The sequence below is a fragment of the Hydra viridissima genome, unplaced genomic scaffold (genome assembly GCF_058129835.1).
Source record: "Hydra viridissima isolate aposymbiotic clone 2 unplaced genomic scaffold, HvirCarnegie_v1 scaffold_17, whole genome shotgun sequence".
Lineage (NCBI taxonomy): Eukaryota > Metazoa > Cnidaria > Hydrozoa > Anthoathecata > Hydridae > Hydra > Hydra viridissima.
Genome location: NW_028324316.1, coordinates 548462 through 574716, shown reverse-complemented (window position 1 = coordinate 574716; position 26255 = coordinate 548462). Strand labels below are relative to the sequence as shown.

Sequence of the window (26255 nt, the reverse complement as noted above, 5' to 3'; positions counted from 1 at the left end):
ATGTTAGTTTAATCATTTTTCAAAAAAACGTTGCATAAAATTGTTAAAAATAACAAGTTTTATTTAAAAATGACGTTAAAAGTTACGTTAAAGATTTTTTGAGGCTGAAAGTTAAAATGCATAGATAATGATCGAAAAGCAGTAAACTTAGCAACAAAGTGGGATATAATAGGCATGAAGGATGGTCAGAGGACATAATAGGTATGAAGGATGGTCAAAGGATCAACAATAAAGAAGCATTATTAATTCCTGAAAATTGCATCAAAAGTATCTAAAAAATTTTAAATGACACTTGGCATTCTACGTCATCCAAGATCTGGAAGATCTGGAAGATATGGAAGATCTGGAAGATATGGAAGATATGGAAGATATGGAAGATATGGAAGATATGGAAGATCTGAAGGATATGGAAGATCTGGAAGATATGGAAGATCTGGAAGATATGGAAGATATGGAAGATATGGAAGATCTGGAAGATATGGAAGATATGGAAGATATGGAAGATATGGAAGATATGGAAGATATGGAAGATATGGAAGATCTGGGAGATATGGAAGATATGGAAGGTTATAAAAAATTTTGGGTGGGCCAAAAGTCTTATACTTCGTCAAGTTTGAACCAATCAAAAATTAAGTTATTCATGAACTTTGGAAAAGCTTAAAAATCATTTTCATCAGGAAAAAAGTTGGTAATCATGCAAAACTGATAATTATTCAGCCGTTAGAAAACCGATTATGATAATCAGAAATAGGCTTGCAAGATTAAGGTGGTATAAACCCAGTGAGCACGCCACGAAGTATAAACGTTTTATTCACGTATTTTATTCGTGTTTCCGAATAAAATACGTGAATAAAACGTTTATATTTTGTGGCGTGCTCACTGGGAAGAAAGAACTGCTTACACCACCAAAATCTCGTGAGTTTATACCACGTTAATCTGTGTGACTAGATCCCATTTGGAGAAGTTTGTTTTGAAAAATCTTGTTAAATGCAAATAAGATGCAAGACTTCCACGTTTTTACAAATACTACCATTGATGTTATTGTTGCTGCACCAATTTTGACTTATCGCAGGTGTTTTTTTTTTTTTTTCTTTTTTTATTGATTTTTTTTTTCTGTTTTAGTATGACATTCTCATTTAAAATTTACTTAAGAATGATATTTACATGAAGAAGTATAATGCAAATATCTTTTTAAGTTTTTAGGTCATGAAATTTTAAATTTTTGACAAAAAAAACTTAATTCTCCTAAAAAGTACAGAGAGCTGCTGGAAATTGTTTCGTGATGTTTCTGACAAGCGTGCATTCTGAGTCGGATGTCCACTTCATGGCGCTACTAATTAACAATATTTATCTTACACATTGATTTGAACTTTTTATTGAAGAGTTATCACGTTTAAATATTTAAGAGTGTTTTAATATTTATATCTATACTAATAAAAGTTCAAAATATTGTTTACAAATAAATAATGTGATTATTCTTTGTTCTTCTCCCACCCAAATCCCTAAAATGCTGAACATGGAAGATACAACAAGACTTTTTCGATCAATGTTTCAGAAATACGATGCATTTAAACAAATTACAGACTTGTGATTAGCAATAAAAATAAACTGATGATTGAAGAATAGAATAGAAGAGTATTTTAATTTTTTTTTATTTAAGAAATTAATTTTATCAATGATAAGAAAAAAACTTTTGTAAGTATCATTAACAAGTATCATTAGCATGTGACACGATTGTTGTATAGCACGTAAGTTTTAAAGATCATACTTTAAAATATCGGATTCAAAAAATCTTGCGCATGCGGGAGAGAAAGAAAACGACTTATTAGCCCAATATTTAGACAATGAAATGAGGTAAAAATATTCCACAGCCTAAAGACAGAAACTTTCATTTGTTTTGATGCTCAACTCATTCAGGTTTATGGTTTTTCTTTTGAAAAAACTAGAAATATTCAAAACTGTTTTATCCAAAGATATTAATTTTAATTTTGCTTAACCAAGCTGATCGTTATATATCAAACTAAAATTATAATAATTACAAAGAATTTAAATATTTATATAAAAATGTGAAATGCTAGACCATATCCATAAATATTTACATATTATTTCTTTATGATGAGTATGTTTTATTTTTATGCATGTGGTATGTTTATATTTATACTTTAGAAATGCACACTTTTTAAATTCATGTATCCATATTTAACATAGGTTTGATATATTTCATGAAATGATATATCAATGTAGATATATGTAGTATATATATTATATATATATATATATATATATATATATATATATATATATATATATATATATATATATATATAAATATGTATGTATTTGTTTACAATTTTTTTCTAAATATTAGTCCCCAATCTTGATTGTCTGCAAAAATATTTAGAAAAGGGCAAACATGTTGTTTATCACAACTCTTCATATTTGAAAAATAATATAATCTACAATTCCAGCTTATGAGATATAGGAAAGAAATGAGCAACCAAATGATACCTTGACAAATGATGTATCTGCTTTATAGAATGAAAATTATGTAAATTAAATTTATCTGTATAAAATCAGGCCTTTAAAGTTTTGTTTATATGTTACTTAGTAAATATTGTAGCTGTTGTATAATTCTAAAGAAAACTATTAATTAGGAGAAATGGTCAATGAAACGATAAACAAATTTATATAAGTAAATTAAATAAATTTATACTTACTAACATCTATTAAAATAAATAAATTTATTTTAATAGATGTTAGTAAGTACAAATCTTAACCTATTTTCAAATAATTTGATTATTTTAAATATAAAGTATGAAGTGTAAGAGAAAATGATTTTTTTAAAAATTCAAAAGAACAAACATTAAATATATACTTGTATAACTAAATTTTGCATTTTATAATTTAGAATTTATGCAATTTAATGTAGTGCATGTGCTAAATTCAAAATTATGTAGCAGCTGCACATAATAACTTTTCAGCTTTTACAACTGCAGATATATTTCTCATTTTTTTAAAAGAAATTAAGCTCTTGTTTTTCATAAAATTCTAGGGATAATTTGCTGAAAATAAAGCTTAAGGAATCTTAACTATCAGCAACAGAGGGTAGCAAGTAGATTATTAATTTAAGAGTATCACCAGGATCCAGAGTGCAACAACATTTTGCTATAAATTATTGTAAGCAGAAAAAAAAAATTCCATAAAAATTTTTAAAAAAATTCTAAATGGTTTTTTCAAATACAGTAAGTAAATTTGGTCAATATCTTTTTTAATTTTTATTTTATCAAAGTTTTACAAAAGGTTTCAACATAATCTTACTGTGTTTTATACATATTTGTATATATAAAGCATATTAAGATTTTCTTGTTAGGAAGGTCCAAAAAATGAATTTTAATAGATTAGGTCTTCATTAGCCTTATTTTCTATTCCAAGCCATGGTTCTACAGAAATTAGTACTATTTGATTGATATCTAGGGGTCACTCAAGGTCAAACTGTTTGATATTATAACTGTTTGTCATTATTTTGATGAATCTTACACAAAGTGTAATCAAATCTGTTGCACAAAGTTTGTTTAGAAAGGTACATTTTTTTTACAATGCCAAAAAAAGATATTGTTATTGATTTTCATCTCTTGGGGTTATGCCCGAAGACATTGTAGCAAGACTTAGGATAAGTTAATTTAAAAAGTTCGGTCACATAGAGAGCAAACCAAGAAGTGGTAAGAGAAAGACTGTAAGGATTTAAGGTTTGTTAGAGCAGCCTAATGCTGGATTCTGTGCAATCTGCATGTCTGACCCATGAAAAATATGGCCAAGGAACTCTCTGTGAGTGAGCAAATAATCAGAAATGTTGTTAAATAAGACCTGAAGGCCAAGTCTAAAGCTGGTTCCGAAAGGTACCTCTTACAGAAGAAGTCAAATCCAAATGAGTTCAGAGAAGTAAGAAACTTTTGTCTATCTTTAAGAAAGGTCAACTAATTATTCTGTTCTCAAATAGAAACCTTTTTACAGTGGATTCTATAATAAAAATAGGAGAATTGATTAGTACATGAGCACCTCAAAGTCAGAAGATGTTACAGAGTGCATTAGGTTCAAATTCAGGACAAATTATCCTGCTTCTGTAATGATATTTGAAGTTGTTGCCTCCAATTGCCTGAAGATGCCTGTATTATTGATGCAATGGTCAGAATCAATGCAGATGTTTGCAATAAAATCTTGGAAGACCATGTCCAGCCACAGATCACCCTTAACTTTGACCCTCATGCTAAAATTGTGTACCAGCAGAATGGGGTTCTATCTCATACAGTAAGAAAAACTTAGGAATGGCTCAGAAAAAACAAAAGCTTTTTGGGAGAAAGTTTTGTGACCACTGAGTTTCCCAGATTTTAATCCTCTGACCTGCAGTATATGGCTATATGTTAAGTAAAAAGCCTTGTTACAAGTAATGTTAGGTAACAAGTAAAGTAATAGTGTATTGCTTGTCAGTTTTTGTACATTTGCCACTCTTCCTCGCAGTATTTGAATGTGAATGTGTGATGGGTTTTTTGACAAAGTTTTTGTATTAACTCATGACCAAGCACCATTGCAACTGCAGAAACAATATGTGGCACCTTTGTCAAGTATATTTACTCTGCAACAATGGGATCTTCAGAATGCTGACATTTACTTGTTTTTGGCCAAGATTTCAGTCTAAGCTTAAGAGCACAAGGTTAGGAATCATCATTGGAATCTGCAGGGTGAGAAATGGAAGTGGTTAAGATGTTATTATGGAGTCCCAAAACTGCCATTTATTGGACTCAACCACTCACTAGATTGGTAGACATTTTAGGAAAGATTGGATGAGTACTTGATGGTAGAAAGGGAAGTTATTGGGTTTGCTGTATAAGTTTGAAAATTTTCTTCTCAAATACACATTTTAAGAATAATTGACATAAAAAATGATGTTTCTTTTAGTCATGAGTCACATAGACCAAGTTAAAAATTAAAAAAATATCCCAAATTGTTTGAAGAAGTGAGCCTGATACCTTTCCCTATCAACCAAACTTTTCCTTATAAACCATACTGAAATTAGATAAATTAAATATTATGACAAGTTGACACTACAACTGAACTGGTGCAGTATGCACACCCAACTATTGGTTACATCATGCTGTGCATTATTACTGGAATGTTCTGGACCTTAAATGACTTTGAGTGACCCCTAAACTTGCTCCAATCTGGCTATATACACTTATTTTTAGTTTAAATAAATAAATTATTATGTTCAGGAGTTAGAAAGCTTTAAAGTAAAATGATTAGAAATCCTGTTTAATGACTTTGTAGCAATATCATATGTTAGGTGTTAAATAGGTTTTAATGCTGTATTTTAAATTAATACTTTATCCGATAAGGTTCCTTCATTCCTCAATTACATCTCATTAAAAAGCACTGAAGCTCAAAATACTTTCTGATTTTAGGTCCCATCATCTACCACTGACCTCACCCCTAACCCATTTACATTTAAGCCTCAGATATATTAGCCCAAATATGGTGAATTTTGTGCATGAATAAATAGAGCTTAAATCTGTTGATCTTTATATTTTGCATCTATGCATGATGCTTAGGTTTGATTTTATCAATCAACCTTAATATCACCAATTTTTTTTTTTTAGAAATATTAATGCACAAACATCTTTTTCTTTTTCTACAACAACCAACAATTTTTTCATTACCAAAAGTCTTACTTCGCTTTCAATTTACTTCATATAAACATAGCCAAAGGAACATGAAGTTTCTGAACCAGATTGAAGCTCAAAATATAGATGTAGAGTTAATAAATGATTATAAGTACACTATCGAGCAGTTGATGGAGTTGGCAGGTGAGCATGAAACTTTTTACTTGTTTTTACTCTCTTTTTTAAATACATTTTTAATATTTCTTTTTAAGTTAATTTTTTTATTATTATTATTAGTTCTGGATTTAAAAGATTCGTTTTAAAAATGCTTCCCTATTTAAAACAAATTTTAGCAACTTGTATTAGAATACAAGCATATATACAAATTCATATATTCAATACATAGAATAAATGAATTCGCATTCTTATACAATTTACCTTGAGAGAAAATGTGATGAACTCAGTTGTTAATTACTCTAGCCGATGAGCTTTTTTTTTTCCCACCCAAACGGTGCTTAAGAGATAAGTATTTTTGATGGGAGGTTATAACAAAATATCCAGATAAAGAATTTTTTTAACAATCAAGTTTGATGAATAAAAATCAGGAGTTTTGAATTTAAAATGCTGTTTTGTTGCATTTTTTATTTAGTTCTAATATACGGTTATCTTGTTTCAATACAAATAATCATCTTTTTTTCTTTCTTTTAGTAGGTAAAAACTTAAACATTTACAGTGATATACTTTTACTAAATGTTAAATTTACGGAATGTTAAAAAAAGAAAAAATCTGATTTTTGTCAGCCTTTGTAAGCACTTACATTTTGTGGTTTATTTATCATTTATTAGTAATCGATGGTTTACTTAATCCTTTGTTTTTTAGGTTTAAGTGTTGCGAGTGCTGTAGCAAAATCATTTCCGTTGGATTCCTTATCAAATCCAAACAAAAAGATATTAGTGTGTTGTGGACCAGGTAACAACGGAGGAGACGGACTTGTTGCTGCACGTCATCTTAAGTTATTTGTGAGTTTTTTTGGCTAAAAAATTTATTTAAAAACAAATATTTTGAATTTAGATAAAATATTCAATCACCTGCGAATCATTGAACATTTTATGTTTTAAAAAATCTGAATCTTTCATTTGCTAAGTGAACGATTGATGATGTAAAGTGTAAGAAATGTAAAGTGAACGATTGATGATGCAAAGATTGATAAATGTAAATGATTGATGATTGAAGTGTAAATGAACGATTCAGATTTATTTATGAAATCGATTTAGAATGTAGAAAAATCGGCGTGTTTTTTAGAGTGGGATTTTGAAAAAAATACTTTTTACTTTTCATACATTTTAGAGGTACACAGAATCACATGTAATTAGATTTTCCTCTCAATCATAAACTGTATGTGATGACAACATTTACTGAAAATTCTTTTAAGATTAATAAGTAAAAAAGTTTGGTTTTATTTCACAACCTTTTTTTATTTTTAGTTGTTTTTTTTTTTCTTTTTTTTTTTTCAGGGTTATTCACCGGAAATTTATTACCCAAAACGACCGAACAAAGATCTTTTCAATAATCTTGTCATTCAGTGCAAGCGACAATTTATAACTTTTATAGAAGAATTACCGGACGCCGGTTATATTAACGAAAATTATAACTTTATAATTGATGCAATATTTGGGTTCAGCTTTCGCGGAGACGTGCGTCCACCTTTCGATTCAATGATTGAAATGTTAAAAACCGTTTCAATACCATTGGCATCTGTCGATATCCCTTCAGGTACTTGCGCCATCTTTCTTTTTGGAAATTGTTTTATAAATGTTTTAAACTTTCTTTGACGGTTTTTTGTTTTATTTATTTTTTTTTTTTTTTCGTGTCACAGGTTGGAATGTTGAAAATGGCAATCCTGATGGAATCAAACCCGATGTTCTTATTTCCCTCACTGCACCTAAACTTTGTGCAGCAAGATTCAAAGGTGAACACCACTACCTTGGAGGTAGGTTTGTTCCCAAAGCTGTTGAGAATAAATACCACTTAGACCTGCCTTTCTTTCCTGGTACAGACTGTGTTGTACTGTTACCAAAAATTAAGTAGATGCCTTTTATTTAAGAGGTTTCTCAGTGGTTGTAATAGGTGGAAAATAATATCGAGATAATGCGAGATAAATAGTGTTCATATTTTGTTTCAGGAAAGTCTTTTGATCTTATTTAAGATTCTTAATTTCAATCAGTTATCTAGATGATTTAAATTTGATTTACATGTACACCTGAATGCAACGAGACTCTTTCAAAATGTCAAATTCATCTTCCTGATACTGGTACTTAATGGACTAAACTCTATTTGTAAGTACATAATATGTGGTTTTTATTGATGCATGTTAATTGACCATTGATCATTGCAAAGAAAGTATCGATGACATAGTGTCTACTTTTTTTCTTCCTTGTCAACTGGGTAGAGAACACAAAATGAAGAGTTACACTCATTCATTAAACGCGTGTTACGCGCATTCATTTAAACACATGTTTAGGAGTCTAGCCAGCCTAGAGAAGTAGGCCAGACTTAGCTCGTGTATATCACATCAATTGATGTAGAAGTTTTTCCAAGTGGCGTAAACAGTGAAACTTCTAAGTAAACCAAACAAAAAAATTTAAATGGAATTTATTTTAAACAAATATTTTTAGAACGTAATTTTAAACAAGCAAATATTTTTAGAACTTAATTTACAGTAATTATAATTTTTTTTTTTTTTTTTTTTTTTCTCGATTAAAAAAAGAAGTTTTGTGGAGCTTTTCCACGAATTTTTCATCGTTGTTTTTTTTTATGCACATATTTATCTCCGAATATACTGTTAAAATATCCTGCTAAATTTAGTCATTAAAATTTCCCCAGCATAAATAGTTTCACAAAGACATCTGCAAGAGCAAATTAGTACTGCTGAAAATTGCCATAGTGCGGGCAAATATACCAAGTTCTATTATTGGGTTCTCCTAAATTTTCTTTTAAATTGTCGATTTCAGAAAAAACTGGTAAAATAGCTAGTAACAAGTAGTGAAAGGATGGAAGGTAAAAAAAAACAATAGCCTTTATTGCTTGAGTATATTGGTAAATGGCGTCTGCTTTTGGACTATTCAGGTTTTCCACACACCGCGTTATACATTTGGATTATGAATTAATATATCGTTTAATGAAGTTTGATTTGCACCTTTTTTTAATGTGTTTGTGACATTCTTAAAGTCCAGTGACGTATTCTTGTCGCTAAAAATGATTTTAAACACATTCGATGTATACACTACGTGTATTTGAATTAGATTCTATTATGTCTTACTATACTGCTTATGCTACTATACATACTTTTGTAGCAAATAAAATTGTTCTGGTAATGAAGGATAGTATGGACTTTACAAATAACACTTCCGTTTGGGGTTTCAAGATAAGATGTCATTTTCCTAATTGATTTTTCTTCCATAACATTCCGTTAGGGAAGAAATATCAATTAGGAAAAAACTACGATTTCCAAAAACAATTTATTTTTATTCATATCACTAAAATAAAGTAAAATAAATAAAAATTTATTTTTATTAATATAGCTATCAACATAATTAGTGATCAGGAAAGAAAATATTTTCTCAATTTTGTACAATTAAAATGTAGTAAAATTATTCTTGTCTGAAACAAGAAGCAGCATCAAAAGTTGCAGGTTTTTGTTAACTTTAACTCACTCAACATAAGACGTCTTTAAGACGACTTTAAGACGTCTAGACGACTTAATGATGACTTAAAGACGTCTTATGGGTAGGTGGGAAGGACCTGATCATCTTTCATTCGTAGGCCTCAAAAGTATTGGTTAATGAAGAAAACTTTTAAAAATACAAAGTATGATCTTAAAACAGTTACTTATGAACGTAATCTACATTTAACAAGTTATTAAGAAGTTGTATTTTTGTGCTTTGGTTGATAATTTCTTAATTTTCACCAAATATGAGAAAACTGCACAGCAGCAGATAAGATTTTTGTAACTAGCTTGCTCAAGCAACATAAGCATCTTTATTGCGACGTGAAAAGCATCAGAATTTCACCAGAAGTTACGACATTTTTTGCTATCTTTAAAGACTGAGTTTTATGAGATTTTTTTACAGATTTTTGTGAGTAGAGTAAGATTTTAAGAAGAGTTTCACCCAACAAATCGAGAGGTTAGAATTATTTTGTTCTATCTCTAAGTTTAAACGTTGGGAGAAAGTTTTTGATTTTTTTCTTAAAGTAAAAGTTGTTGAAAATTTTAGCCTTAATTTTTAAAGAAATAATAACTAATGCTTTAAATAATTTGTTTAAACAAGTTATTTAGAAAAAAAATTGTAAAATCCCAGTGGGCACAAGAACGTTTTGCAAACGTTTTTTAAAGGTCCCGTGAAACGTTTTTTAATGGTTTTTTGAACGTTCATATGAAACGGTGGCCGGACGTTTTCCTAAAAACGTTTTTTGAACGTTTTCTAAGGGTCTCACAAAAACGTTTTTTAATGGTTTTTTGAACGTTCATATGAAACGGTGACCGGACGTTTTCCTAAAAACGTTTTTTGAACGTTTTTTAAGGGTCTCACGAAAACGTTTTTTTGATGGGTTTTTATTGTGTAAATGAAACGTTTTAATCTTTTCAAGAATTATCCTAAATGGATTTATTTAAGTATAAGTTATTTCAGTAAATAACTTATGTTATGCAGAAAAAAAATCTTTTACAAACGAAAATTTAGGAGCAACAGCCTTGATCCCGATAATTTAATAAATTTCTAAAAGTTGAATTTTCTGTTTATTTATAATATAAGCATACAAAAAAAGCATACATTTATAAATAAGCCTACAAAAACGTAATAAAATAATTGTTACACTGTTCTGTCAAGAGCTCTCTTCAAATGATCTTCAACTTATCGACCGAATCGAACTTCGTTGTATGTGACACCAGTGTTTCTAAAAACAGAAATACTATAGAAATCTTTCATGGATTCCAACTAGCACATATAAAGGGTGTTACTTGAACAAACATTTATACTCATGGTAAATTCTACACTTTACTTTTAGTTTATTTAACAATTTTTTTAACCTTGTTATAATTTGATTATGTAATAAAATAAAAAAAAAAAAAAAACCTGATGAAAGTTCCTCATAACAATAAATTCAAGTGATGCTTCTTGGGTAGATTTTTAAACTTGATGAAAAAAAACTTCATATATTATTTATTAACGTTGGAAATACTTTCAAACTTGATAAAAAATATTTATTTACAAAAAATGTTTAATAAAACCAGATGACATTCTTTGATAAACTTACATTCAGCAACTTTTTGCACTTTAAAAATAGGACTTGCTTCTCTTATGTGCAAATAACTGTGATATGCTGCACTGTTTAATTCAAATATGAATAGAAATAGCTTCATACATTTATTAAAAAATTTATTTATAGAATATTTTTAACTCAAACATACCTTGCATTCATTTGCTTGTAACTATGTCTGCACCTTTGATACTCATAATTGCGAATAATAATTTTAACAACTGATTCTTAAAAGCATTTAGGCTTTCAGCATTTACCATCTCACCTGGTAGGCAATTCCAGCTGTCGATAACTCAATTTGAGAAGAAGTTACTTCTGTTATTATTTGATCAAACTATCTCTTTCACAAATCAACTTCTATGACTGTGGCGAGATGCAGAACGCATCGGAGTGTGGTGCCAGTTAACAGTTTCTTTACTATACTCGATTTTAAAAAGCTGTATTAAGACTCTACAATGATATCTTTCTTTGTAGGTGGTCATTTTTAAATACTTAAAATGAAATCTTAAAAAAAAATTACATGCAATATATATATATTTATATCTATGTATGTATGTATGTATATATATATATATATATATATATATATATATATATATATATATATATATATATATATATATATATATATATATATATATATTTATATGTATATGTATATATATATATATATATACAGTGCTTCCAGAAAGTATTAGCGCACTCGTAATTTTTTTATTATGGACAACTTCAAATCAATATAAATTGTAAAGTAATTTAAATTTTGAACTAATTTTTTTTTTAAATGAAAGGTAAAAGTAATGAAATTAAATTATAATGTCAAATATTGTCAACCTGCTTGTTTTTTTTATGAGTTAATTAGAAGTTTAATGATTACTCGGAAAAATTTCTGAAATTAAGCGTGCAAAAGTATTAGCGCACTCATTTAAAATGTATTAGCACACTCGTTTAATTCCTTTGAGAAAAACTTTTTTGGTTAATTTTTGTTAAAAACTCTCTGCTGATTAATAATAGTCAATAAAAAAATATAAGAGGAATAAATTGAAGTGGCGGAAAATCATTTGAAATACAGCTAGTTAAAACTTTAAAATTGCAACAACAAAAATATGGGTTTAAGGAGCATATCAATTGAAACAAAGTGGCAAGTTGTTGGCCTGAACAAAAGTGGTCTCAGCAATCGAGAAATCGGACGTCAACTTGATATCAGTGAATGCAGCGTTAGAACAACGCTCAAAAATTATAATGAGTTTGGAACAGTCAAAGACAAAAGTCGCTCTGGTCGTCCCAAAAAAATGTCAGAAAGGGACGAAAATAAAGCAGTTATGCTCGCTAGACGCAACCCAAACATGAGCATAGCCGAAATCGACTCAGACCTGAATACAGCGTTGGGTGCACATCAAGTTAGCCGATCAACAATTAGCAAGCTTATGAAGAAAAAACACCTCTATTCATACCTTGCAACAAAGAAGCCACTATTAAGCATCAAAGACCGTCTCAAGCGTAGAAAATGGTGCAAAGAGAGAGCTGCATGGACTGTAGAGCAATGGAGAAAAGTAATTTTCTCGGACGAGTCAAATTTTGAAATTATTAATCGCAAGAAAAGGGTTGTTGCGAGGAGATACAAAAACGAAAAATATAATCCTCGTTTTATCATGTCAAAAGTTTAAGGAGGAGGAGGTTCAATTGGCATTTGGGGCTACATTGCTGGATCTAGCAATGGACTGGCGCATCTTTACACTGATCGCCTTAATCAACATCGATATAGAGAGATATTAGAAGATTATTTAAAGCCATCAATGGACGTTTTCAAGGCTGAATCCAACTGGCAATTTCAACAAGATAACGCTCCTTGCCACACAGCACGCTCAATAAAGCAATACATGGAAGAAAAACGGTTGAATCTAATGCCTTGGCCCGCTCGCTCACCTGATTTAAATCCTATTGAAAATCTTTGGAGTTGGATGGACTGCAAATTACAAAAAAGCAAGCCCACTAACTTGGTGCAGCTCAAAACGCAAATCCAAGAGTTGTGGAACACCGTGCCACAAGAACTAATCAGAAAACTTATAGATTCTATGCCGCGTAGAGTCTTGGCATGCCTTAAAAACAAAGGTGGTCACATAAAGTATTAAACTTTCTTAGAATCTTTGAAAAACTGTAAGTGCGCTAATACTTTTGCACGCTTAATTTCAGACATTTTTCCGAGTAGTCATTAAACTTCTAATTAACTCATAAAAAAAACTAGCAGGTTGACAATATTTGACATTATAATTTAATTTCATTGCTTTTACCTTTCATTTAAAAAAAAAATTAGTTCAAAATTTAAATTACTTTACAATTTATATTGATTTGAAGTTGTCCATAATAAAAAAATTACGAGTGCGCTAATACTTTCTGGAAGCACTGTATATATATATATATATATATATATATATATATATATATATATATTAGGGCTTGCAAAGTTAACGCGTTAAAAACGCGTTAAAGCGCTAATAATTTAACGCAAGTTAAAAAAATTAACGCAGATGAAATTTTTTAACTCATAAATTTTCATAAAACCCTAACCCTAACCCTGACGATTAGATTAGATCATAAATTATTTTGGCGATGCTAATTTTGGTTAGCATCAAAAAATAATTTTTGAGCAATAAAGAAATTTTTATACCACTTTCTTATTTCTAATCAATGTTTACTCATTGATGATGCCATTTTGTTTTATTTGTCTCAATTATGTCTCTCTTACCTTATAATTTTTGTTTTCGAAATTGTTTTGATCGCGTTGTTGTTTTGTTAATAAATTTATTAAATTTCCAAAATTTTAATATCTTATCCTGATGAACTTTATTTGTTAATAATTTAAATTATGGGTTCAAACGGCAATCAATCTATCCTCAACGGAGCCTTTATTTTTAAAGACGAATCAAAAAAATTGGTTATCTGTAAATATTGTTCCAAAGAATTTGCATATCACCGAAGTCTTACAACGCACAGTGGAAAATTGTAGAGCAACAGCATATCATAAATGTTTTTTACTAATGTCGCTACTGTCATTATATTTCAATTTTATTTATTAGTTTAATAGTCAATCATTACTATAATGCAGGAATTTCATATAATTTTATGTAAAAATAAAAGATTTGAAGCCCTACTGTTTATTACTTTTACGGATGTTCATTTCAAACCTGTTCGCTTCATCACTTTAAAAGTTAATTTTCTATAAAACTTTCTAGGAATAAGTATAAAGTATTATATACTTTTGAAAAGCTCATGTTATGGAAATTTTAAGAAAATTTTACATTTTTACTTATATGGTTCAGTTTAGGAGTAATTATTTGAACAATAAAATATATGAAAAAAAATAATATTCTTCAAGTTCACTGAGACTTTTAGTAGTTACCCACGCTTCCCCACGCTTTACATTTAATGTAGTATTGTAGCCTAGGTGTTTATTAAAAACATGTATAAGAATGAGTTGCAGAAACGTGCGGTTTCCGAAATTATCGAGAAAAGAGTGATAAAAGTAAAAAAACAGAAAACCGCTTTTTATCGTGGTTTCAAATTTTGTTCATTTATAACAATAGCTTGGTATATGTTTTTTAATTTATTATCAGTTTTTTATTGATACCATAGCATTCTTGTATTTTTGCACTCATTTTGTGGTGAATGTACACTGCCAATATATAAAGAGTTGAAACATTTATATCAGTATAACAAATTCACAGTGGAAATTAAACCGACTCGTTTGACTATTGAATCTTACTTAAGTTACTTTTGTGACTTGTTAAAATGACAACTTTTAAGTGTTTGAAATGTAAATTATTGCTTTCCTATATTGATGGAGGAAAGACAGTTGAAGCACTGTCAACAATTTTAAAAGAAAATTATCAATTTTCTGGGGACAACTTGTGTTTCATCATTAGTGATATTTAAAGGCACATTATTCAGTCTTTTAATAAACGATGGATACTGGCGTCACGGAAAAAGGAAGCTTTTTTATCTAAGAACAGTAATTGGTTGGATATTGTGTATCTTTACCTAACTCAGAAGAGGCAATTACCGACTCCACGCCATCTACCTCTTTTGAAAAACGTGGAAGGCCGTGCGTGTCTTATGGAGATTCGTCAGAATCCAGCAAAAGAAGAAAAAATACCATGTTACTTAAGGAATATGGATTTGAACATATCTTTAATACATATCTTCAGGTGTTGCGTTTAATAGGAGAAGAAGCAGAAGCAAAACTTGTGGAATCATTAAGGATTGCTGATAAAGAAAGAAAAAAAATTAATATCGAGTTTTATGGAAAACGCAAGCCAGAAAAATATGCTAACGAATGAAAAAGCACTCAGCATGTTTATTAATTTAGATTTAACAAAAGCACAGTATTTGTACATGAGGAAGATGACAAATGAACGAAACTGTTCCATATTCCCACCATATTGTAAAATTCAAGAAATTAAACAGACCTGCTATCCACCATCTTCTGCAATAGAAATTACGAACACACATCCGAAAATTCTGGAACTGCAAGATTTATTGGATCACACTGTAGCTAGAATTTTGACCATAGATTCCGTGTACAGTATTGAATTCAAACATTTACTTTCATATAGTAAATGGGGCTGTGATGGTTCCTCTGGCCAAAGCCAATACAAGTAGAAACTTCCAGAGGAATCTGAACTTATTTCTGATGCAAATTTGTTTACTAGTTCTTTGGCGCCTATCAAACTAATTGATAAAGTAACTGGCGCAGTTGTTTGGCAAAATCCGGCAACTTCATATGTTCGTTTTTGTCGACCTATATGCATAGAATTTTGCAAAGAGACTTCTAAGAAAACTAAAGTCATTGTAGATGAAGTAAAGAGCCAAATAAACTCTTTGCGTGAAATGTGCAAGAACTTGATGAAGATACTCTGCAGCTTTTGAAAGTCAACGAACTGATTTCAGGAACTGAAAGTCCCTATGTAGTTATGATATAGTACCTTTAAGGTGGTACCAGGGTAAAAAACGGCTGTTTTTGATAAAATTTTGAAAAATACCAAAATTAATGTTTTGAATTCTTAAATCTACCTATTTCACTATGTGTTTTGCAAAAACGCATATTGAACAACGACCTTAGAAACGCTTTTTTTCTCGCTAAATCTCAATTTTTCAGAAAAAATAAGTTTTCATAGAAAATAGATAATGGGCTGAAATTTTGCAGGTTTAAAGATGAACATATTACGAATGTTGTCTATGAAGCAAATTTTTGTTATTTTTTATTTAAAACCCATTTTTATCATGCTTTGGTCCCAAACTTCCCTTATATTTATATCTTAAAGTTCGAATGTCAACCTGGTAAAATTAAAAACGTTTTAAAAAATTCTGCTTTTAGAAAACATTCTTAATACATTGAAGAATTCATGTTCAAATTTTCAAGCAGTTTTGACTCTTTTTGAGTTAGTTATATTAGATGAAAGAATAAACAGTTTTGGGGGTAACATAACACTAATTATGCACATAATTAATGACGTCATCACTTTTTTTTTTTTTTTGGCTACTGTTTTATATATTTTTTTTGTTCATTAATAGAAAAGAGCTAAAGTCTATTAATAGTTTTCAATTTCTTGTTAAAAAGTTACCTTTACCCTGGTACCACCTTAATATACCTATACATTATTTCATAAAAACAACTATTTAAAAATTGTTATTAAGAAACTGTCTTAAATATTTCTATAATTAGTAGGTAAGCACTTTATGTATTTTTCGTAGTTTTTAATAATTTTAAGGTATTTTCATATATTTGTAAAGCATTGTGTTAAAGTGTAAATTAACAAACTGCCAATTTTGAAGTTTTTGATTTTTATTTATTTATTTTTAATATTGTATTACAAAAAATTCTTATAAAGAGTATTTCACAAGAAGCGTCATATACTACTTTACATTTGTGCAAAATTTCAAATCTCTATTTTTAGTAACAAAAAAGTTATCGATTTTTGGTCCGAAACACACCTTTATTTTCCACTGTGCAACGCTTCAGTATCATTTGAACAGTAAACACGTGTTCTTCGCAACTACTAGTAAAAATCAAAACAAGATCGTGAGTTCCTCAAAACAACTTACAATTGAGGACAGTATTAAATCACAAAATGGCGTAAATAAACAAATTTCTGCAGATAAATCAAAGGAAATTACGGAAGCCATTGTTTGCTGGGTTGCCAGTAGCTGTCGACCACTCAACATTGTTACAGATCCAGGTTTGACGAATGTCATTCGAACAGCAACGTCCGACTACAGTTACAATCTTCCCTGTCAAAACACAATTAAAATTAAAATGCAAACACTCTATGAAGATGAGAAGAAAAAAAAAATAGACCTCGTAAACATGGCTACTAGTATAGCAATTACCTGTGATCATTGGTCTTCAATGGGTAATGTCAGTTACCTTGGTTTAACATGTCATTTGATAGATAACAACTGGATGTTGAACTCATTTGCCTTAGGTGTTCATCAAACATTGGACCGACACACCAGTGACAATGTTTCAACCCACATCAGAAATATTGCAGATGAATGGGGATTATTTGAAAAAATATTTTCTATTGGTACTGATAACGGTAGAAACATTGTAAAGGCTGTATCAAGTTTTCCCTTCAAACATCTTCCATGTTTCGCACATACCGTTCAGCTAATTATAAAATCTACCATTGAAGAGACTGCATTTGACATAACACTAGCTAAATGTCACAGAATTGTTGGACATTTTAAACATAGTCCAGCAAATAATATGGAATTACATGAAAATCAGATTGACCTCGACCTGCCACAAGAAAATCTAATTCAGCATGTTGTTACAAGGTGGAATAGCATGTATGATATGCTGAGACGTATGTTGAAACATAAAAAAGCCATCACAGTAACACTTGATGAGCAAAACCATTACTTACAGACTTTGACAGAAAGAGAGTGGGAAAAAATGGAGAAAATTGCTGATGTTTTGCAACCATGCAAAGTGGCTTCAGAATTGTTAGGTGGTAATAAATACGTATCTAGTTCGGTGGTTTTACCAATTATATGCCACTTATCACGTGAAATTGTTATTCAAGATGATGATCCTCGTTACATCGCGCTATTTAAAGAAAAATTTGTAAATGAAATGGAGCGCAGATTTAATGATTTTTCGAATGATAGTTGGTTGCAAATCTCGTCAGCATTGGATTCAAGATTTAAAAATTTATCGTTTATAGCTTCAAATGAAAGATCAAATGTCTGGCAGAGATTATCGAAGCTTCTTGAATCTGTTCCAGACCTCAGACCAGTATCAATAGAACAAGAACCAAAAGAGGTGAGCATTTTGTAGTAATAAATTTGATATTGTTTTTTTATTGAATTATTCTAATGACATAATAATAGATTCAAAATTGCATTTATTAAAATAATCGTTTTAATGATAGATAAAACTCTATGAGTACTATAATATTAATTGAAATAGTTAGATAATATCTATATGCTTTATTTATGGTAATATTTGAATAATTATTTTGCAACAGCCATCAGCAAAAAATTTTAAAATGGCATTCAATCTACCAGATCTGGATGAAGTTGATTCCCCAAGTGAAGATGAAGTGAGTCGATATCGAAAAGAACCCTGCGCCAAAATGGATTCAGATCCTCTTCAGTGGTGGAAGCTACATCAAGGTTCATATCCTCGATTAGCAACAATCGCAAAGAAATATTTGTCAGTTCCAGCGACTACAGTTCCATGCGAAAGACTGTTTTCAACCGCTGGATTCATTGCAGACAAGCACAGATCATCTCTGCTGCCAGATTCATTGAACATGTTATTATGTTTAAAAGACTGGCTTTAAGAAATTTTTTGTTTCAAGTTTTTAAAATATTTTATTTTTATTGGTTGTATTAGAAACAATATAAACTATAATTAGAACTTTTTTATGATGTTTTATCATTTGCATGCAAATAGATCAAATGATTTAAAAAACTTTTCCTGTTTGTTTCCTTTATTTATTTAAATTGTAATGTTCGATTAATCGCGCGATTAATTATGATCAAAAAATTTAATCGTGCGATTTAAAATTTTAATCGCATGCAAGCCCCAATATATATATATATATATACACACATATATATAAATGTATATATATTTATATATATAAATATATATATATATATTTATATATATATAAATATATATACACACACACACACACATATATCACTTACAAATTTACCAAAAAGTTATAGCTCTGGGACAAACAGATTATTTGGGACATTTTTGTGTGCACATAAAATTTTTGTCTCTTTAAGTAAATTTTTTTGTAAAAAAAACAGTCGTGGTAAAGAACTTGTAAAATAATAAACTAATTGAGAAAAAAATTACAATTAAAACGTTTATTAACGTGTTTAAACATAAATCTTGCTCAAGCGACCATTAATTGTTTACTAAACATTTGCAAAACATTCTCGTGCCCACTGAGTAAAAACATTTTGTATCTATAAGTTAAATAACTTATGTTATCCAAAAAAAAAGTCCTTAACAAAAAGAAACTTAGGTGTAACACTAAGACTTTTAAAGTTTATTTATTTTGTATTCATTTATAATGTGAACATAAAAATACTAAATAAACTATTTGTTATTCTATTCGATCTGGAGCTCTTTTCAAATGGTCACCTATTAACTTATCAACCAAAACAGATTTTGTTGAATGTGACACTAATGTTTCTAAAATATAAAATAAATTTATGCATTTTAAAGCACATACAAAAGCGGTTTCATAAACACACACTTCCACAAGAAAAAAAATTTTATATCAATATTTAAAAATTACCAATAATAGCTTTATACAATAATGTTTTTCTAAATGATCTTTTGCCATGTCTCCCTGCTTTGTTAAATAGCGATTGAACACTTTTAGACATAATTTCATCTAAAACTTTATTAACTGAGGCTGAAATCGAACTACCACCTATTTGTTTAAGTTGACGGACCTACAAAAGTTATAGAATATCATTATCAATATCACTACTATTTTTTTAATTGACAAAAAAAATTATAAAATTAACAATGCCATTCAATTAGATTTATTTAGAAAAGCACCATATATTATATATATTATTATATACAAAAACCATACCAACAAATGAAACTTTTCTTTATCATTTAAAAATGTTTCTCTTTCATCAAACTCTCTTATATCATTTGATTTACAAATATAAAATAAGGTTTCTTCAGGCTCAGTTCTTCTTCCCAGCTTTTCCATTGAACATAAAGATTTTTGTATTTCAGATTTTAAACTTGCTAACTCCATAAATATTGCATATTGAAAACCTAATATAAATAAGTTAGAACTAATTTAATAAAAATTTTATATAAACTCAATAGAATCATAGTTTCAATACAAGGTTCAATAAATATTAACATACGCCTTTCATCCATTGCTTTAAAGCTAGCTGGTGGTTCATCATAAAAAAAAGTACCACCAATCCCTCTTGGAATGGTTTTTTGAACTGGTTCCAAAAACAAATCATGTTGACAAACAGAGGACAAACTAGATTGACTTTTATTGATTTGATATGATTTTGAATTCAAAACGTTCTCTTCTTGATATTTCTGAGTAGATACTATCTTAGGATGTTTTCTAGGAGATTTACAAAATGATGTTGAAGAAAATAATGGCGATTCAGCAACCTTTTCAACTGTAATGTCAGGACTACTTTCTCTAACCCAAAGACGATTGCAATATGTTTCACTATTGCATTCTAAAATTGATATTAAAAAATGAATACACAAGACTGTATTATTTTAATAAGGTACTTGCAATAAAGTACCTAAATAAAGAAAACTGACAAAACTAATTTTAAAAAAACATTTTATAGTTTAAAAGCATGTGTGTTAAATTTACAAAATACCTGCTTCTTGAAAATCAGAATTTGAAGACTCAGAGTCAAACTTCATGCAAATATCACACATCTCCTTTGTTCCCTTGTCAAGATTTATTTTTAACAATATATATTCTCCCCACCCTTTATCAGGTGAAACCCAATTACTAATATAGTAGTTTATTTGTTTTTTGTCTTTCGGAGGCCAATATACAATACTTTTGAGTTCATCTACCCAATGCACAGGTACAGTCATTTTCTTTTGTTTTTCATCTTCAATGATAGTCACTACAGAATAAAGTCTTTTTATTGGGCTAAAATCAAAAACAAAAAAATGGAAAAATGATCCATAGATTTTCTGATGTCAACATATAAGATTGTTTATTATTACAGTTAATATAAATAAACAGACTTTATATAATAAAATATAAAAAAAAATTTATTAGCAACATTTATAATGAAGAATTTATTTTAAAACTGTTCTCTCATCAAACTTACCTTGTATTGGGTTGTGATCGCTTCCTTGTGACTGTTCTTGCTTCTTTAATATTCATAATTGAGAGCAGCTCCTTAACTTTCGAAGTAAAATTGAAAGATTCATATATATATATATATATATATATATATATATATATATATATATATATATATATATCTATCTGTGTGTGTGTGTGTGTGTGTGTGTGTGTGTGTGTGTGTGTGTGTGTGTGTGTGTGTGTGTGTGCCACCAAAGATATAAGAAAATACTTATATGGCTATAGTAAAGAGTAAAAAAAGTAAAAGCAATTATACTAATAATAATACTAATAATAATAATACTAATAAAAATACTAATAATAATAATACTAATAAAAATAATAATAATAATAATACTAATAAAAATAATAATAATAATAATACTAATAATAATAATAATAATAATAATAATAATAATAATAATAATAATAATAATAATAATAATAATAATAATAATAATAATAATAATAATAACAATACTACTACTAATAATAATAATATATATGTATATATAAAATATATACATATATATATATAAATTCCTTTAGTTAACTAACACAACTCTAGTGTATAGCATGTATTGAACATTAAAAGTAGATATAGATAATTACAAAGTTTAGCTTAGCATATGTTGTGCAACAGTTTACTAATAACAAAGCCATCTTTTATTGGTAAACAAACACATTTGTTAACCAAAGTATCTTTATGTTTAACTCTGACAACATGTCGAACATTACTTCTTAAGAAATATACATCTATATCCTTTGAGTTTAAAAAGTGTGTAAAATAATTATCCATACAATCTTTTCTATAATAGAAGCACGAGTATTGATCATTCCCTAAATTAACTTTTATGAAAACCACACCATGTTTGGTTAAGAAGCAACCATCTTTTAAGTTGGTATTAATTTTGGGTTTTTTTTGCTCAAACCTATTAAAAATATTGATTTCATCAAGCCTTTTACATATTTGTGATATAGGATTATGTTTAGATCGAACTAATCTTTTAATCTGCTGTAAGAAATTTTCAAACGGAAAAGCAGATAAACTGTCAAGCGGAGCATTGTAAAACGCAACATCATCACATATATGCAGAAGACTATGTATGTTATAAACACAAAATAGTTGACCAAATATTTCGGTTCAGTTTATAACAAAGTATTTAATCAACCGACGAGCATTCTCTAAATTTGATTTTCGAAACTCAGCATTACTATCACATAAAATCCGTATTGGTATTGATAAACTTAAAAAATGTTTATATGTATGCAAATCAATGATGTCTTTTAACACTATCATGCCGTAATATAGTAAAAAAGAACGTAATTCTGTTGCTTTCCATCTATCTAAATCAGAGAGAGACCTAGGCTGTCTAGCAAAATCACTGGGCAATTTTCCATTTAGCTGCAATAAACTGTTTGAAATTTGGTCTAACATGTTTAAAGAAATTTTTCCATGATTAGTTCCTTTAATCCCACCCTTAAAAAAATATAGAATTCTCAGAGTAGCTCCTAAACAAACAAGGTGCATATAGTCCAAAGTAAACATGTTTATAAAATCAAGGGAATTTATTTCACTGAATATAGACTTTTCATGTTGGTGACATCTTCCATTGTGATCTCTGTTAGCATAAGTATAATCAAGAAATTCAATATTTGTACGCAAATCTACATTTACTTCTATATGAGAAAAAACAATTCGATTTAATATACATCTTCTAACAATAGTACATCGTTCACAAGAATGATAACCGGTATGATTAACTATACCTTTTAATAAGGAGCAAGCAGGGGCATCACAAATAAAAGCATAAATTTGAACCATGTAACTTTTGTCATTAACTACAAATGGAGAGCTTGTTAGTATTTTTAATTCATCTGAAAAATCTTTTAAAAATAAATGACATTTAGGTTTAATTGATCCACAATACATTCCAATCAAAAACGGATTGTAACCTTTAATACGACCAACAATAGGCCACAGCTGTGTAGAGCTGGATTTGTACAGTGGTAAACCATCTATATTAAAGCTTAAAGAAATGTTAACATCAAGAATTGAATGATAAATTATTTGATTAGTGATCTGTTTTTTTAATCCAAGATATATATAATTTCCACCATCAACATTTTTGGAACAAATACTTCTTTTTGTTTTTAATAAGGTTCTACAATCCAAAGGCACTTTAAACTTATATTCAAAAAATATAGCTAAAATTTCATTAGTGCATTGTCGCGTACAGTTGTTTTTAAGTGACCATTCCTTAATTTTTGAGCATAACACTAGATCATATTCTATTTTATTATCAGATACCACATATCTAGAGTCAGAAAGACTGTTACTACTTTCCTCAAGTGCTGAATTTTGAGATAAATTATGATACTTAAGATCATCACTCTGAGATTTTGGTAACTTAAACTTGTCAAAATTAGATTCAATGAAATCATTATTAAATTCTGTTTCCACTTCAACAGTCGGATAATTATCGCTTTGGGCAACTAAAAAATTTTGATGATTATTTCCAAACTTTTCTAGAACTGCATTTCTTTTTTTTCTCCATATACTAAAATAGCAGTTTTTATCTCATTTACATTTCATAAATATATAGTTAAAAAACTTAATTCATTTAAAATTAAAAATTAAATAAATTAAATAAATAAAAATTAAAAATAAAATAAAAAAAAATTAAAGAGCATATTATAAAACATGCTCTTTAAAAATACCTTGAATTTGGTTGAGATTGTTTTCTTGCAACTTTTTCTTTGCTACTCATTACTAAGAACATATGCACAAAAATCTTTGTATTACATTATATCTATAAATTACAGTAACAAATATAAAAACTACAAATTAGAAATTAATAGTTAGAAATGTACTAAATTGTTGTTAAAATTGAATAATCTTATTTTAATACTTTATAATAAAGTGTGTATTACAAATACTAAAAAATTTAAAATTTTATACACTAAATAAAAAAAAAAAACTACTTTATATATATATATATATATATATATATATATATATATATATATATATATATATATATATATATATTTATATATATATATATATATATTTATATATATATATATATATATATATATATATATATATATATATATATATATATATATATATATATATATATATATAACTCTAATTAGTAAAATCTCATCCACTGTAAGCTGGAGATGCTTTATGCAATAATTTATACTATGTGAAAAACCTCAAAAATTAACTTTACAAATCATATAAACAAAAATAGCTTATTTATTAATTGTTTTCAATTCAAATATACCTTGTATAAGTTTATGATCAGATGCAACGGAAACGCCAACCTTAAAGAAAAGAAAAACAGTTGAAAAACATACGGAAAATACATATATTTAAAGTTATTGTTTTTCGGTGAAGATTTTATCAGGTTTTTTAAGTTTTTTAATTTTAAATTAAATTATGATTTTTTTTTTTTTTTTTTTACCGTTTTTACAGGATAAATTTATAAAGTTCCTCTATTCAAAAGAAATTGAAGGTAATCAAAAATAATTATAGAGTTTTTATCTGAAGAAAAAAAATGAATCAAATTTAAGTTTTAAACATTTTTTGTTAATAATTTTAATTTTAGCATATAAGTCTTGCTTTAATTTTAACATATAAATCTAATTTTAACTTTAGCATATGAATCTTATTTTAATTTTAACATATAAATCTTGTTTTATTTTTAACAAATAAATCTAATTTCAATTTAAACATAAAAATCGTGTTTTAATTTTAACATGTAAATCTTGTTTTAATTTTAACATAAATCTTGTTTTAATTTTAACATATAAATCTTGCTTTAATTTAAAAATATTGTGTGAGAATAATAAATACCGCTTTTTAACCGAAAGCTGGGTGCTGCCAGTTTGAGATATAACCCCTAACCCATTTTTTAAATTAAATTTTAAACTGCCAATATTTCTTTCACAACATAGAAAGCCCTGATTTATTTCTTTGCCAAATTTGTCCTACTTAAACCAGAAATTCTTACCAAGATTTCGCTATTTCTGCATATCCAATGATATATGTTTATTAAGGGTCTGCGTATCGTTTCATTTCTATTTCGTTATCATTCCGATATATAGAAAAAAAAAATCACCGGAATGACGAGAGTTCCGATATATACCGTTTTTTATTTAAACTAACTACGATACCGGTTAAAAGTTTTACAACGATATTATGTCGTAATCATTCCGATTACACTTTTTTTTCCCCGATATCATATCGGTATGATTACGATATGGAAATGAAACGATACGCTGACCCTTAATGTTTATAAAGCTCATAAATTTTTTACTCGAAAAGTTAGAGATTTCGCAGTAACAACTTATGAACTGTGCAATATATGCGATATATCCTAAACATACGTAGGGTGTTCAGGATATATCGTGTGTGTGTGTGTGTGTGTGTGTGTGTGTGTGTGTGTGTGTGTGTGTGTGTGTGTGTGTGTGTGTGTGTGTGTGTGTGTGTGTGTGTGTGTGTGTGTGTGTGTGTGTGTGTGTGTGTGTGTGTGTGTGTAATAAAAAGAAAAAGTTTTTTTACAAAAGTTTGAATAATGAATAAAATTTTGAATAAACAAATTCCGAGCCATCAGACCATCAGATTACTAGAAATCAACATTTTAAAAATATTTCCTAATCCAAGCCTACTAACCTTGACGGAAATGACGGAGTGTTAAAAAAAATCACTTTACTTCGGAATACAAATATTTCAAGAAAATATTAATTGTCAGTGGAGGTCTAACATTGCGGAAGTCAAAAATGACTACTGCATGAGTGAAAAAACTTGTAGGATGCGTGTTTTTATATGGTATATCATGATAATTATCTTATTATGATAGATATGATAATTTAAAACTCT

At 28.5% G+C, this 26255-nt stretch overlaps 4 protein-coding genes and 1 long non-coding RNA gene across 10 annotated transcripts; 3 read left to right on the top strand and 2 right to left on the bottom strand.

Moving 5' to 3' along the window:
• The first annotated feature begins 1779 nt into the window (after nucleotides 1-1779).
• On the top strand, nucleotides 1780-8451 carry LOC149876916 (NAD(P)H-hydrate epimerase-like). Its single transcript, XM_090074705.1, has 5 exons — nucleotides 1780-1917; nucleotides 5652-5858; nucleotides 6534-6673; nucleotides 7169-7427; nucleotides 7531-8451. The coding sequence occupies exons 2-5, from the start codon at nucleotides 5660-5662 to the stop codon at nucleotides 7740-7742; spliced, it is 810 nt and encodes a 269-aa protein (XP_089930831.1). The 5' UTR covers nucleotides 1780-1917; nucleotides 5652-5659; the 3' UTR covers nucleotides 7743-8451.
• Nucleotides 8452-10426: 1975 nt separating this feature from the next.
• On the bottom strand, nucleotides 10427-11500 carry LOC149876915 (uncharacterized). 2 transcript variants are annotated; one of them, XR_016448376.1, is made up of 3 exons: nucleotides 11122-11500; nucleotides 10787-10845; nucleotides 10427-10607 (listed from the first exon to the last, which is right to left on the bottom strand). It is a non-coding gene; the product is annotated as an uncharacterized LOC149876915 (long non-coding RNA). The 2 variants fall into 2 exon arrangements; XR_016448375.1 differs by having other exon boundaries at nucleotides 10787-11500.
• Nucleotides 11501-12076: 576 nt separating this feature from the next.
• On the top strand, nucleotides 12077-15307 carry LOC145186308 (uncharacterized). The gene is made up of 2 exons (XM_090074802.1): nucleotides 12077-12523; nucleotides 15176-15307. The coding sequence occupies exons 1-2, from the start codon at nucleotides 12077-12079 to the stop codon at nucleotides 15305-15307; spliced, it is 579 nt and encodes a 192-aa protein (XP_089930928.1).
• A 1976-nt stretch (nucleotides 15308-17283) lies between these two features.
• On the top strand, nucleotides 17284-18943 carry LOC149876914 (E3 SUMO-protein ligase ZBED1-like). Of its 2 annotated transcripts, none has more exons than XM_090074855.1 (2): nucleotides 17284-18294; nucleotides 18500-18943. In XM_090074855.1, exons 1-2 carry the CDS (start codon nucleotides 17284-17286, stop codon nucleotides 18815-18817), a joined length of 1329 nt encoding a protein of 442 aa, XP_089930981.1. In that variant the 3' UTR covers nucleotides 18818-18943. The 2 variants fall into 2 exon arrangements, with proteins under 2 accessions (XP_089930981.1, XP_089930982.1); XM_090074856.1 differs by having other exon boundaries at nucleotides 18540-18760.
• A 366-nt stretch (nucleotides 18944-19309) lies between these two features.
• On the bottom strand, nucleotides 19310-25444 carry LOC145194085 (uncharacterized). 4 transcript variants are annotated; one of them, XM_090074757.1, is made up of 9 exons: nucleotides 25387-25444; nucleotides 24658-24697; nucleotides 24083-24134; nucleotides 21345-21420; nucleotides 20877-21160; nucleotides 20391-20726; nucleotides 20102-20295; nucleotides 19796-19955; nucleotides 19310-19689 (listed from the first exon to the last, which is right to left on the bottom strand). In XM_090074757.1, the coding sequence occupies exons 4-9, from the start codon at nucleotides 21398-21400 to the stop codon at nucleotides 19601-19603; spliced, it is 1119 nt and encodes a 372-aa protein (XP_089930883.1). In that variant the 5' UTR covers nucleotides 21401-21420; nucleotides 24083-24134; nucleotides 24658-24697; nucleotides 25387-25444; the 3' UTR covers nucleotides 19310-19600. The 4 variants fall into 4 exon arrangements, with proteins under 4 accessions (XP_089930883.1, XP_089930884.1, XP_089930886.1 ...); XM_090074758.1 differs by having other exon boundaries at nucleotides 25230-25392; XM_090074760.1 differs by lacking the exons at nucleotides 24658-24697; nucleotides 25387-25444 and adding an exon at nucleotides 22940-23922 and having other exon boundaries at nucleotides 24083-24144.
• Nucleotides 25445-26255: the final 811 nt, after the last annotated feature.